Source organism: Halichondria panicea, chromosome 6 (genome assembly GCF_963675165.1).
Source record: "Halichondria panicea chromosome 6, odHalPani1.1, whole genome shotgun sequence".
NCBI lineage: Eukaryota > Metazoa > Porifera > Demospongiae > Suberitida > Halichondriidae > Halichondria > Halichondria panicea.
Window position 1 is genome coordinate 7,063,315 of NC_087382.1, and position 15,289 is coordinate 7,078,603.

General features: G+C 41.2%; 1 protein-coding gene across 4 annotated transcripts in view; it reads right to left on the minus strand.

The window, feature by feature from the left end:
- The window catches only part of LOC135337823 (nephrocystin-3-like), a 31,567-nt gene continuing 16,278 nt past the window's right edge, over nt 1–15,289 (minus strand). The window contains exons 31-35 of one of the 4 annotated variants that reach the window (XR_010395328.1): nt 14,586–14,637; nt 14,439–14,507; nt 2,828–2,912; nt 2,672–2,765; nt 1–299 (exon numbers count right to left, since the gene is read on the minus strand). Coding sequence is in view for 2 of the 4 variants with exons in the window: in XM_064533809.1 (XP_064389879.1) it covers nt 168–299; nt 2,672–2,765; nt 2,828–2,859; nt 14,439–14,507; nt 14,586–14,637 (379 nt within the window). In the remaining 2 variants the exon portion in view is untranslated. The other 3 variants (XM_064533809.1, XR_010395329.1, XM_064533810.1) reach the window with 3 other exon arrangements.

Below are 15,289 nucleotides of genomic sequence, written 5' to 3' on the forward strand. Positions count from 1 at the left end.
TTAACGTAAAAATAATGATGATACAATTAATGATCCACGAAGTCACCCGAATACACACCACCACTAAGCACACCCACATTCTGAAGCAATTTTTGTGTGTTTTTTCGGAACCATAATAATTTACCCATGCATTGCTACAAGTACATGGGCTACACATAGAGTTCTAGCTACTTCACTGTTATTTCTGCCAGTTGCTTATTGTTCATTGCCGCTTCTGTCACAGGATGATTACACCCAAGTTCATCAATATATATATGGATTGCCTGGTCATAAAACAGTAATCCTTGCGTGAAGTCTTCCTGAAAGTGACAAACACAGTCCATGAATTACAAATTTGAATACAACAAGCAGTATACTGAATCAACCAACACACATAATACTGGGGGGACAAATAGGCATGTTGATTTAAATAACGAACTTCCTGCTGACACTCCACTGAAATTTGGTGACAGCTTCTATTGTTAGGCATAATTATTATCGGCAATTATTATCGTTTAGCATGCCCAGCACTGCGACGATCACAGACGCGTCCCCCCGCCAAAACAATGTATGGGAGCGCGGTTCGTAACGACACTACCGTGAGTGGTAGGCATAACCCTTTTGCTATAATATTACAGCACGCCAGTGTGGTAAAATTAAAGACAGATACTATTTATTTGTTTTTCAGTGAAGATTACAGACGAGAATTAGCCATTTTGAGTTTCACACAAACACGTGGCCAACTGACGTTTTGCATAAATCAGGCTGATTACAAAAACAATACGGTTTTTGTCAATATATCGGCTATCGGCTATCACATCCTCGGTTGGACAATATTCGATCTCGATAATCAATCGCTTTCTTCCAGCAATACATTGTAGCCTTTGGAGTCTGAGACTCAGTGGGATATCGTAATCGGATTGGGACGTCTTAGTTCCTTGAGGGTAGTTCCATGATGTCTGAGTACGCAAAGTTGCCTGTGCGTTCACCTAGGTCTTCGATAAACTGGGGAGTGCCAGTGGAGGGTTTCGATCTTGCAGTTTTGCCACAATTGTCGTGGAATTTGTTCAAACATCCTGGGCATGTCCGAGCTGACTTTGCAGTTGACATGTGTTGTATGTCCTGTCTGAGGGCGTTATCAAGGGTGAGATCCGTAACTTGGAACAGTTCCTGGTGAATTCTCCGTCTTGAAGGGCGTTTTGAAGCCATTGATGCAGAAATTGCGGAGGGCAAATTAGGAAGTCTGTTGCGTTCCTTGGCGTAGGTTGTGACGTTTGATCGATTCGTTAACCGGTCCATCTACATATGCTGCAATGCAGCAGTTAATCCCAAAATATTGTCGACAATGTTAAGCGTTTCCCAGGAAAAGCAGAGCTTGGACCTGCTTGAGTGCAGTTTCGGTGCTAAGACAAGAGAAGAGTGAGCAGTAGGCCAGCCATTACTGGTGCCATGCATGGAAGTCTGTCTGTTAGTATAATATCGGTCCAATTTGATCCAGTCTGAGAAACTTGAGCATGTTCACTCACATAAGTTCGTAGTTCATATTTCATACAGCTAGTGCATAAAATGTGTATGTATTGCACGCCATTATCTATAAAAAAATTCAGTTTAATGGAAACATTACGGGGAAATTATCCAATAATTGTGCGCATGCGCAAGCAGTCCTCCTTTTTGAGGCCTTGTGAAGGAGGCTACCTGTACGTGTGTATTGTTATTGTGCTAACTCGTGCAGTTGTACAAATCCATGGTGGTACAACTAATGGTACAACTATTACATAATTATAATCCAATGAACTCTGTTAAACACACACAAGTGATATCTAAAGTTTGTTTCGAATATAATGTTACGCTGTGAATTCCACACAGTCATTATAGAAGAGGAACTTAATGTAAATGCGCATGCACAGAAAAAAGGCGTGTATCCGCAATAGGTTAAAGTTCGCAATAGCTACAGCACCACCCCTGGCAGTACAGCTTTTTTTTTATAGTGGGCTAACTCGTAAGTTGAATAGAACTTTGTACAGACAGATGATGCTACGAAAGTCTGAAGAGACTGCATATCTTCTTCAGCAGTTGTGCTTTCCACACAACTTATTTCAATGAAATCACCACAGGTGCTGATGCCTTGGTGGAGGTGCCAAAGCTACATAACATAAAGCTACTAATAGCTAGCTACATACAGAATCTGAAGAGTGGGTAATGATCAACCATGATTGTTGTTAAAAACGATCTATGCCAAAACTTCAAGTCGAAAATTAATGGCTGCATGTCAGCAGAGCTCTCTTCTCACTCTTGCAGCAACCAATAGCTAGCGTTCTAGTGCAGAGCTAACTACTAAGTCAACACTCGGTGAACAAGTTTTGCTACGGACTCTTCTGAAAAGGCATTTAAGTAAGCAAAACTAGGCATACCTCGAGAACGAAGCATTATTTTGCAAATCCACCAATTAAAATCCAAGAAAACGTTAAAATCCAAGAAAACATGACTGGGAGCTTATAGAAACTCTTACTTGCACTTGATTCATCCTTGAGCAGCTGTAGCAGTCTACACAGACACATAAACACACTACCGTACACCTCGCTTGCGCATGCGCACTGAGCAAAAAGATACCCATCGAATGAATTCATGTCAAACATACAAAGTACGCATCTGTAAATTAAATAATAAATGCTAGGTAAGGTAATGTACTTACTCTCAAACAACAAAGAACAGCAAGGTTATTCATGACCTTCGCCACTTCAAGACTATGTTCGCCAGAGTGCTTCAACTTCAGATCCAATAACTCCCTGTATGAATCACACGGATGAAGCTACAAATTTAAAAAGAAACAGGCAAACAAAGATCTTACCTTTGAAGAAATTCTGCTCTTTCAAAATTTCTCTATGGGTAAAAGTATACATGATGTGAATGCTGGTGCTGATGCCTCGGTGGAGCTACATGTACATGTACATAACATACACACATTATATGTGACAGGCTCAGGGAAAAGGGAGCAGGCTACAATTTTTGTGATTTAAATAACGCGTTGCATTCAGAGAGCATTAGATTTTGCAGAGAGGTAGTAGAAAGACTGTAGATAACTAAGCTAAGAAAATTATTATGAGATTATACAATAAATATGGCTATTGCTCAATACCAATATCTGCTCCATACTAATCAATATCTGCTCTAATAATTATGGCCCTTTTCCCAGAGCCTGTCACATATCATGATGAACATTGCTGCATGCAAACTAGTGAAAGTGAGTAATGATCGAATGATTGTTATAAAACGATTGATGCCAAAAGTTCGAGTCTAATGGCAGAGCCTTGCAGCTCTCTTCTTACTCTAGCTACCAATACGTAGCTATAGCGTTCTGCAGTATAAGCAGAGTAGCAATTAACACTCGGTGAACTAGTTTTACTACGCACTCTTCTGAAAACACATTCCATGTAAGCGGCATAACTCGAGAACGAAGTATTATTTTGCAAATCACCAAGAAAACACACAACACTACAGTATACCTCGCTTGCGCATGCGCACCAGGGATTCCAGGTCGAATTCTGGTCAGATTTTTCTGAGTAGTGGGCAAAATAGAGTAGTGGGCAAAATAAAACAACCACTAATTGCATTTGCACCCGAGTAGTGGGCAAAATAAAACAACAACTAATTGCATTTGCACCCGCTAGTAGGAAGCTACAGGCTCGCTCTAGTTTTACTCACAGCTACATGTAAACCGCTTCGACACAATCTGAACTACCGCCAGAGGTGGATTGGCTAATCCGGATTAGGCCCATTTACACGAACGCGGATAGGTTATAATCCAGATTCCAACCCGAATTATATAAAGGCTTCGTGTAAACAGGGCTAAAGGCATGATCCCAACTCGCAATTTTATAGCATCCCCTCTTATAATTATTAGCCAAAATAAAACAGTGTGTAACTGAAGAAGTAAGCGTACACCAGCTGTCTTTTTTTTTGTCCTTAAGCTTTTCAAAAACCATGCATGTGAAAGAAGCAAATAACCACGGAGCTAGAAGTTACTAGTTTGCAATAATTATCATTTGAATTTCAATCTGTTTTACGCATCCAGCTGGGTTTTCAATTCTACTGTCCTGCTGTCATAAATAGTATGGAAATGCATCACGTGATAATTATGTCTCACTCCTACCAAGAGTATATAATAGAGAAGAGAGTATCGAGTAGGCATACTGTACGAAGGAAAGGGATTGGCAACGGCCGAAAAAATGTGATTATCCGTGAATACGCCATCAACTTTTTTTTATCTTTTGTAGCCTCTATTTATAAAAAAAAACATGCTTAAGGAAAACAAATTCAAGAATTTAGGTAAAATTTTTAGATGGGGCACAAAACTAACACTTTCTCATCTTTTACAGCCTCCATTTTAGCATTTTGGTTGTAAAAACGAAATTAAAACCAAGGAAATGTATGCAGCCCAGTTCGTCAACATAGACACAAATAAGCACGATCTGTAGGTCATATGGCGTGCTTCTTAAAAGGGGGCACAGACCAATAATAACTAGTTTTATAGCTCTAGAACACCACAGTCAATTCTTCCACGCTTGAACTTCACTTTAAATAAAGCACAGGACATTACTATACGCAGTTCTAAAGTCTCATGAGACTAATAGCTAACTAAAAGTAAGATATTACTTAGTGCCGGGAAATAATGCGCATCAAGGATGGTTGAGAGGAAATCAATCAATGTGAAATGATCTTGTGATTTACTCCCTTGCTATTCCTCTATCTCTGATCAGATGAGTAACATGACTTCCTGTATCTGTCATGAGCTTGAAATTTGCACACTGACCAATCCAAGTGTGGGTGATGTAATCTACTTTTTTGATAGATTACATCACGCATGCTAGGATTGGTCAGTGTGCAGATTCCAATCAAAGTAGATTACATCACCCACACTTGGATTGGTCAGTGTGCAAATTCCTGATCTTAGCCTCAATCTTAGCCTCAATAGACCAGTTGCGCATAAGAATTTAATTACTTACTGTGACTGTGACGTCACGATTGGACTGCTCTGCTTTACTGGCAATCAATGTAAAAATTGCGCTTCGCCTTTGACCAGAGTTCATTGCAATGTCAGCTAGAGAATAAAAATTTCGACTGCATGTAGAGTTTGAAGTAGCTCTAGAACGAGGGGTCCGACACTGTAATTTGAGCATACAAGATTCAAAAATCTCTGAAGATTTCACAGAGCATCACTGGGGTTGAAGATTAAAAGTTCCTGAGTGCATGTGTCCAACTACCAGAGTCCACTTGCACTAGTCATGCACCTCAGGCTATGGATGCACTAGCACTTGCGGTGAGCTGATGCACAGTCAAGGCATTGCCCGTCCCCTTTTTGGAGGCAGGTCACGCCCATTTAGTCAAGGCATAGACACTGAGTAAGATTACGGAAAATGAGGTCAAAGGTGGGTTTCATGAGATTTCAAAAGTGGGTGTTGTACAAGATTTCATGCAATGTCGGACCCCTCGACTCTAGAAAGCAAGTTGAACTGGAGATATATTGCTTGCTAGATAATGGGGTGCTAACAAGATCAATGTTTACCTACCAGATCGATGTTTAGAGACAAATCTATGCTTACCAGATGGATATTAATTAGCAACCAGATCGATGTTTTAATAGCAACCAGATCTTTGCAGACCAGATCAGATTGTAGACTCGCCAGCCAGCCCTTCCTAGATCCTCGGGGTAAGGAACTGGTGGATTGCCCATAGATAGAGAGAAAGGGATTGGCAACAGAGGCAGTTCACGTGTTGCTTTTACATTGAGTGTACACAGACGTGTTTCGCCCTAAAACTCCCGCGAAAACCCGGGAAACTTATTGTGTATAATGCCTACTTCCCTCCTAGTTGTTCGCCTAACAGCGAAAACTCGGCCTGCCAACACTTAAACACATGCCCCCTGGTGGTAGGTATCATTTAGAAATATAATCTTGATTTTTGTGAAGTAGCTAGAGGCCTTCCTATATATAGCTAAGGTTGTGTTACTGTGCTATGTCCCAAATGGCCACACAAATGAGGTGAAGTTGATGTTTAGCAGTAGAACTGCTTGTAGACTTTTTTACAGACGGCAAAAACATGTTTAGACTCCCACGTTAGAAGTAAGCCTCGAGGCAAAACACAGATGGCACCGGAAGTGCACTCGTTGCCAATCCCTTTCTCTTCTATCTAGGACATGAACTAACCTGACTCACTGTATTTGCCCATGTCTATTTACACATATCTACCCATAATTATCTATTCTATAGTTAGTATTTAGTTACTTAGGTCGTAATGTTCATGTGATTTGGGCAGTTGCTCCTCATGTTGCTCCTCATGTTGTTACCTGAGGCGCGCGTGGGCGGCCATGGGTATAGTAGTATGTTGGTTTGTTTGTTACCCGAGGCACGCGTGGGCGGCCACGGGTATAGTAGTCCGTTGGTCTGTTTGTTTGTTTGTTTGTCACAGGTAACCTGGGTACCACAGCACAGCATGACGTATATAATTATAGCCTTCACATAACAATATCTTGGTTTAAATAGTGGCAGATTTTAATATTTAGGGCTTCTTTGTCAAGCAAAATCTGAACTTGCACGTTGGCAGCTAGCTAGCTACACGTGGCCTTGATTACGTACTTGCAGCTGAATTGATCCGTACCAGGAACTCTGTAAGTCTGCTGTGATCCCAGTCCACAGTGCATGTCTAATGTGACATGTACCACTCAATGTTTCAGTCCTAGTCTGGTTTAATTTTATTGCTGTGTGCTAGCCATACATGCTACTAGCCTCAATTTCAGGCCGAGTTGTTTCTAGCTAGGCCGAAAACTAGGCCTGGTGTTGATTGTATCTGGGCGTGTATCTGGGCGAGGTTAGGAAAAGAAGCTTTGCAAGAACAACACACCTGTCGACAAAGGCCGGCAGGCCTACCTACTAGTTTGCAGTCCATCACAAAGGGCAGTGAGTGAAAGCAAGAGATTTGCCATACCATGTTGAAAACCATGGCAAAGACGTTTCTTCCTTCTGACAAGAGCTGGGCCTGTTCTGCAATGAGACTGGGGCCTTCTTGTGAAGCAGACAATGTATACGTTAATCTGAACAACTTAAACTTGCAGTAGCTAGCTAGCTAAATAATCTATGACTAGATTTTAGTTACTTCAGAGCATAACACGGAGCTAAATTACGGTATTAAACTTATACGGGGAAATATGACAGGAAACAAAGTGTGAAGAATCTCTGCTTTGGTATCTGGTTCCTGCCACGCCCAGATACAATCAATACCAGGCCGTATTTTTCAACTTCGTTCTATTAAAAAAAAATCGGCCTGGGACCGAGGCTAACATGCTACATGCTACATGCACTGATTATCACTCTTATGGTTTCTTTATTATCATGTCACCAGCCGAGAGTTTGCACTTTAGTGCTCTAGTTACCCAAGGCCGTGCTGTGGCCAGCGGGTATAGTAGTCTGTTGGTTTGTTTGTCTGTTTGTTTCTTTATCACGAGTATCTCTACTCACCTGAATGCCATAGCACTGCGTTTGCAGCATAGATAGCCTTCACACAACAGTATCTTGCTTGAAATAGTGGCAGATTTGGGGAACTTGCCCGTTGGCAGCTGCTAACTACGCGCGGCCTTTATTCGAGATACCCTAGTGAACTTTGCACATGGGTTACTTACACCTGCTTTGACCTTTTCGTTTTGCTGACTCAGCAGTAAAACATGACTGGATCTACTAGCTAGTATGGGTATTATGTGCTGATAGGCCAAACAAAACTAGCGGTTCAGCGACAGAAACCGTGCAGAAATATTGTCTCATGAATCAGTCGCCCTCTATAATCTTGATTAGGCCGCCCAACTTTTAGAGGGCGGCTAAAATAAAGACTAGCAGAAGTACAGTAGAGGCGCTGAGTCAGCAAAAACGAAAAGGTAGTGAAACGAAAAGGTAGTGAAAGTTCAAGTGATGTCCGACCTCCTCTGGTAGAGATCTGACTACGTATTTGCAGCTGTACCAGGAACAATAGTAAAAAGCTAAAATTGTGACTGGTTGCTGGAGCCATGCCGTGATCCCAGTCCACAGTGCATGTCTCATGTGTTTCAGCATTCCTCCAGTATTTAGCTATTGAGTTGCTGTGCTGGTCATACATGCTACATGCACTGCATTATCTAAAGTTATTATCATGTCACCAGCCGAGGGCCTGTTTGTTTGTTTGTCACTACTCAGCCATAGCGCTGCATTTGCAGCATAGATAGCCTTCACACATTGCTTTAAATAGTGGCAGATTTTGATGTTAAAGTTTCGTTGTCTATAAAAGCTAGCAAAAGCAAAGAAAAGCTTGAACTTGCATGTGGCAGCATAGATTGAAGAGTTAGAGGGATAGGAAACGGAGTGGTGCACGTGATGATTTTACATTGAATCTGCAGTGGAGCCTCGAAAATTATCCGCGTTACGAGGCTATTAAGCACATTTTTGCCGGGTAACTCCCAAAGCTGTGTTTCCTCGAGACATCATCTCTTTCAGCAATTTATAACACGCCTAGTCCATGAGCCACGTGTAGTACTTGCTAATGACTGACCACACCCAGTAAAAAGAGACTTTCCAATAAAGTTATATGTTCCCAAGGCTGTTTTAAAGCTATTGGAACATATAACGTGTAAGCGTGCTGGTTATGACTACTACAATAGGTATAGACCTTAAAATATAAGTGAGTTGCACGGACTAAGCACAGTTACTTGTAGTTTATTATGCACTGAGTGTAGAAATAGATATTGTTGTGATGGCCTAGATTAAACCGCAGCGTAGCGCGGATGTTACTCGAGATACCAACCGTTTCCTATCCCTCTAACTCTTCAATCTATGGTGGCAGCTAGCAAACTACATGCGGCCTTTATTCGAGACACCCTACATATTTACAGCTGAGTTGATCCCGTACCAAGAACAATGGAAAAGGGTAACAACAATAGAAAGCTAGAATTGTGACTGGTTTGTGCCTCTACACAGGCTCTCCTTTTTCTACTCTTTATCACCACAATCGTTCAATAAGATAATATACTGTATTAATCGTTCAATGAGATAAAATACGGTATTAATTGGAGGAATAAAGAAAGAAATAGACGTAGAGTTAAGAAAAAGGAGAACCTGTATCAGGAAGTCGCGTGAGGGTAGAAGCTAGGGTAGAAGGGTGAAAATGAAGCGTGGGCATGCTGAGCTAGAGATGTTGGACTGCCCACGCAGAGATCTATGACTTTGCCTGCAGCAAGCTGGACATGGACTTGGAACTGGAAGTTTGCAAGCACTATAGCTAGCTATACCTTAGGCTTAGCTATATAGATGATGTACTAGTCTAGATTGTGTGTTCAGATTCTATCAGACTATCACCTTTTCTTGTGTCTTTCTACATGCATGCTACAGACTATAGTATACCGTATAGTGGGTAATTTTCGGGAGACAAAATATTCGTGGTCCAGCAATATTGAGACATTTCGTGGGTAATATTTTCATGGTTGCTGCTTGGATTGTAGGTAAAGGTAGGCAAGGTCGCTTCATTCGTGGGTAAACTATTCGTGGTCAGACCTCCAACCACAAAAACCACGATTATTTTGCCCCACAAAAATTACCCGCTATACGGTAGTCTATAGTATAGATCAAGAATAGCTTAGTCATCATTATCATATAGCAGGTACTGCCACCAGAGCTGGCCATCTCTGATCTGACTTGCAGCACAGCTTGGTGGTTGTCTCAGTACAGTACAGTCTTATTAACTCTGAATGCGTGGGAAAATACCTTACGTCACGATTGTGGGCTACATATCGCCCACGTTCATAAAAATCCTTGTGGATCACGCGATTTCCCAAACCAGTCTTACTTTTTCTTAACTGTACGCCCATTCCTTTCTTTTCTGCCTCACTATGTCTTTCATGGATGAACAGTGACAATAGCAAGAAAAAGTAAGGCCTGGGAACGAGGCCGAGGCTAGCCCTGTTAGCTGACTCTGGGATCCATGCAGGAACCATACTTCAATGAGACTCCAGGCTCTTTGCTGTGATCCCCTAGTCCACAGTGTCAGTGCATAGATATCTATGTGCCACTAAAACCCTGTTCTCTAATGTTTCAGCATGCCTCCAGTCTGGTTTAGTTTTATTGTTCCGAGTTTCTGTGCTACGACATACATGATAACATCACTACATGCACTGTATTATATCACTCTTCTGTAATCATGTCACCAGCCGAGGGTTTGCACTTTAGTGCTCCAGTTATAAAGATAAGTCGACACTCTTACAATGGTTACATCGAATGTTGGTAAATGTCTCTTTGTATTCATTGATAGTTGGTTCATCGTATCGGCACAGTAATTTACGACAGAACTTTGCTACATTTCCATAATTCTCTATCATGTCTGTGACTGTACTGGAATACTCAACGGTACAGACAGAGCTAGCTAGCTCCTCTCAAGAATTTTCCTGTCCAAGCTGCTTTTTACTGCTTGGAGGGGTCTATTTCTGCTACCTTGTTGTGACTGTTCCACTAGCCATTGCTAATACATGGAGCTCAGTAGCTAGTTTATAGCCTGGTACTAGCTAAAAGCATGGGCTGGAGGAAATAAAGATGAAAACATTGACCGAAACGCGGATCGTCAATGCTATTTACGTACGTTTCCCATCCCTCTTCCTTCTTACATCTATGGTTCACTTGCTTTCTAGAGCTACTTTAAACTCCACATGCAGTCGAAATTATTACTCTCTAGCTGTACCTTGTTTAAATAGATCTTTATGATGCAATGAACTCTGGTCAAGCGCATGCAGTGCAATTTTTATATTGATTTGCGAATTTTCCCAATCGTGACGTCATGGTAAGTAATCAAATTCCTCATGCATTATGCGCAACTGGTGTATTCCAGGCCCTTCCTTGTGGCGTAAAATTGCAGAGAGAGAGACGACTACCTTAAGCTCGAGCTCTAAGCTCATACTAGACGCTGTGGACAGTGTAGTAAAGCCATAGTATATATATCTTACACATAAACAGGATAAAAAATGTATACTTATACACTTATTATTGTTACACAAAGATCTCAAAGGATAAAAAAATTCTTTGTATAACAATAATAAGTGTATTAAAGTTAAAGTACTCCATAGAATATCAAATGTTGCTAATTATAATATACGAGTGATGCAAGCTGCACTGTGCTAATGTATCTCGCCATGTTTTGCTTACTTGATTTGCCCCCAAGATTAGGTCTGGCTCCCAGAACTAAGAATTCGTTTGCTTTGTATAAGGCTGTTAGTTGCATACTTGTTTCAGATGAGAATACTAGCTGGACCTAATGCAGGAGGGCGGTTTGATGACGTCATATCTTGTTTTTTAATTTCATAAAACTGATGAGTTGCGGTTTGATGACATCATATCCTGTTTTTTAATTTCATAAAACTGATGAGTTATTGACTGCTATTACAGGGAAGGCCGATGAACAACACTGATCCTCTTGGTATTATTACAATAATTATACTGTAAAATTCACTGCAACACGCAATCTCTTTGTCTATTTTATATCTTGTCAATATTGCAACAGCACATGCAGAGGAGGTACGACATAGGTTGACGTTTTGTTAATCGGTCGCTAATGAGTTACTCCCGTATTGCATTCCTGCGGCATGACAAGATGTCCACGCCCACATGATTTTTGTGTTGACTCAGCAGGTATTTTATGCACTGTCAGCGCTATTTTACTGTGTTTATCTCTTCTGGAGTCTCTCCAAGAGGCGTCTTCTGCTAGTCTATCAATCTTAGTATCATTAGAAATCTACTGTAAGTGTTACATTAAGACAGGAGCCATAGAAAGCGCAACAAACTCTTCATTGTAGGTTTATAGCTCCTATGTCATAGTCTATGACTATGCTCTTATGTCACAGGATATAGCTATAGGCATCATTTATAACTACTGTGGAGTACTGTGATCGTTGGTAGTCAGCTATAGGAGAGAGCAGTATATTCTCTTCTTTCTCCGTACACTCACATAATTCCTCCGTGAAACTTGATGATAATTTATGGCGCGAGGCCACACCTTCTCTAGGTAAATGTGGGCATTACATCCTGTCATGTTGCAGGAATGCGAGTAACTCATTAGCGACCGATTAGCAAAAGGTCAACCTATGTCGTACCTCCTCTGCAGCACATGGTAAAACAATGCAGTGTCAGCAAAAAATGAAATTTGACCTCAAAGGATGGCTGACATCACCAATAATGACTTATTGATGCGGTGAGCAAAAACTGAGGTGAGCGGTTGATCTGAAACAAGTATGCAACTAACAGTGGCCTAATGTGATGTTATTGTTTGCAATTGTTGACATGAACCCACACAGATAGAAGCATGATTGTGCAGATTGTGCATAGATTTACTACGCAATGAATGCTTAACAAAGGGGGTGGATCTGCAATGAGGTCAGAGTTCACAAAGGCTGCTTCTGGCAGTACAGTGCAGTCCAGAGGAGGTCCGACAAGCGAGGTGCAACTCAAGTAATTAGCCTTTGATTACTCCCAGCAAAAACATACGATGTGGGCGGATAATTATTGCTCAATCAAAGACTAATTGCTTGAGCTGCACCGCGCCTGTCGTACCTCCTCTGAGTGCAGTCAGAGGAGGTAAGCCAAGGTCAACAGGGTCAATCTTAATGAAAATGTCCTGGATTCTTGACCTTTGCTTGAATATAAGTTTCTGTTGCTCTTGATCGTTTATTTGCCTGCTTGGAAAGCTTGCTCTATACCCAGTGCAGCAAACCAGTACATCAAAATGTATACCTTAGCTACAGAAGGCTAATTTTCCTGGTTTCGAAGAATGCAATAAAAGGTCAAAGGAATCTGGGATCTCTTCTCTCAAGCTGGTTCGTCAGGGGTGCGATAGCTCAACTGATTTCTGCGAAGAGGATGAATCTAGTGGTGGTGTATAAAGCCAGGGGCGTGATCAGTTTCAAAACATAAGCCCACGTAGTGTTTTAATTATAGACTTTAGTTACCTTTTGATATTGGCATACCTCGATCCTCTGCAGTGCAGTCAGGCAGCATGCAGCTTCTTGTACAGTAGAACCTCGATTATCCGGACACCTCGGTTCCAGAAGCAGGCCGGATAAGTGAATATGCCGGATAATCGAATAGATAAACTACGCCTTGATCCACCCACTTTATTGATGAACAGCAGTGCCACATGGTTGTCTGCGCATGCGCAAAATAAAAGCAGGCATGTCTCCATGGTAACAGCTGCAACGCGCATGCGCATTTGAGGGACACACCCATTTTCTGAATTATGTAATCTGATTAAAAAGAAAACTGCCAAGCCGGATAATCGAGGTTCCGGATAATCGAGGGCCAGATAATCGAGGTTCTACTGTACATGTAACTAGCAACCATGGAGCTAGCTTTAGTGCATGGCTAACTCATAAGTTAAATAGAATGTTTTTGCAAAACAACAGATGATGCTATAAAAGATTCTATAGAGACTGTGAGTAAAACTAGCCATAACTCGAGAAAGAAGCTTTAGTTTGCAAATCCACGAATCAAAATCAAGAATCTGTTAGTTATCGTCGCATTGAACAGATACATTTGGACAGACACACAGTCACCGTATCCCTCGTGCGGCTACGCCTTCAGGCATACTACTGTTTAAAGAGGATTCGCAGAGGGTAGAGGGTAACAAAGAGTATACACGCAGAAGCCCATAAGTAAGAGCTGGCTACAGGGATCACGTTTCGTAAGTGGCTATGACCGCACTTCCATATAATTATGCAGAGTCACTAAGTGGTTGAATCCCTACAGTTGCAAGCACTGAAACCGGCAATTACGAAACGTGATCCCAAGTATACATTGAAGTTAGCCACGGCTCCTGATATACGCAAGCATAAACACAGGTATATACATGTAAGCGTCCTAGGCATGAACTGTATTTTATACAACAGTAGTACAATCTTTGATCTCTGACCACAATAATTAGTTATTGCCCAGCATATATGGCATGTTGCACGAGGGCGCCTGCAATAACTAACTTGTTGCCCAATGGCGTCAAATTCTTCTGATAGGTCAATTTTTCCCTATACATTGTAATTGTAATAAAGATGTTTCATATCAAATCTGCTGGGGAAGTAAGATTATAAGAATAGTGCCTGGGGGAAGTAATATTATAATCACTGGACATCTACTAGGATATGGAGTGAATTAGTAAATAATATAGCGTATAGCGCGAAATTTTCGAGGGGGCTTAATTTTCGCGAATTTTGTAGGTTAGTAATCCTACACGAAAATTAAATCCATGAAAATCGTTCTATAATTAGAATTATCTGCTATAACGTGCAGACATTTAAAGGCGTGGCTTCCGGTAAGCAGTCATTCCGCGAACATTGTGCAACGAAATGCTTTTAGAGGCCAATCCACGAAGTATAAGTGCCTCGAAAATTTCGCGCTATGCGGTTGTAATGTACGTACCTCTTCTCTGTGAAGTAGAGCAAGACTTTCCGTTACACACATCACATCGGAGTCTTTAAAAGTATTGGTCTGAAGTAGAACATCAGAGTAATTACACCTCAATCTCTAAACAAAAACGCAGATACTGATTGGCATCAATATACTTACCTTTACTACGATTTCGTACGCATTCTCCATCAAAGGAACAGCCAAATCATACCTAACAGAAATATTACTATCACACATGTACGAAGACACACCATCTCACAGTCCACTCTCAACTATTTGTACTGTGTGCACTGTCATGAACGGGAAAATGCTTTGGGTTATGCATTTAGCGCAGTCATGCAAACATTGGTCAGTTGCAGGTTTATCAGTTACCTGCAGTTTTTTTAACAAATTGGATCTACTAACAAGGAACAAAGAGTGTACGTAATAGGAAAGTCCGGAGGTATGAGGTTAAAATCGGATCCAAATCAGTACAATTCAGTATAGGTCATGTGACTCTTACACAAAACTCTTAAAAGTAGACTAGCCATAACTCAAGAAAGAAGCTTTAGTTTGGTAACCCACGAATCAAAATCCAAGAGAACGTGGCTAGAAGTATATAGAAGCTGTTAGTTTTTGTCACATTGCAACCGTTGAGCAGTCACAGCTGGAAAAGACATACAGACACACAAACACACACAGTCAGCTTTACCGTATCCCTCGTGCGGCTACACCTCGAGGCATACATATACAATGTGAGAAACTGAGCAATAATAACACACTTAGCTAGCCAAAGTGTTTTAATGCTGGTGTACTCGGATTGCAATAACGCTCTCGGTTGAGTAACCTCGAGCTGCTAGCTAAGTGTGGTATAAATTATTACT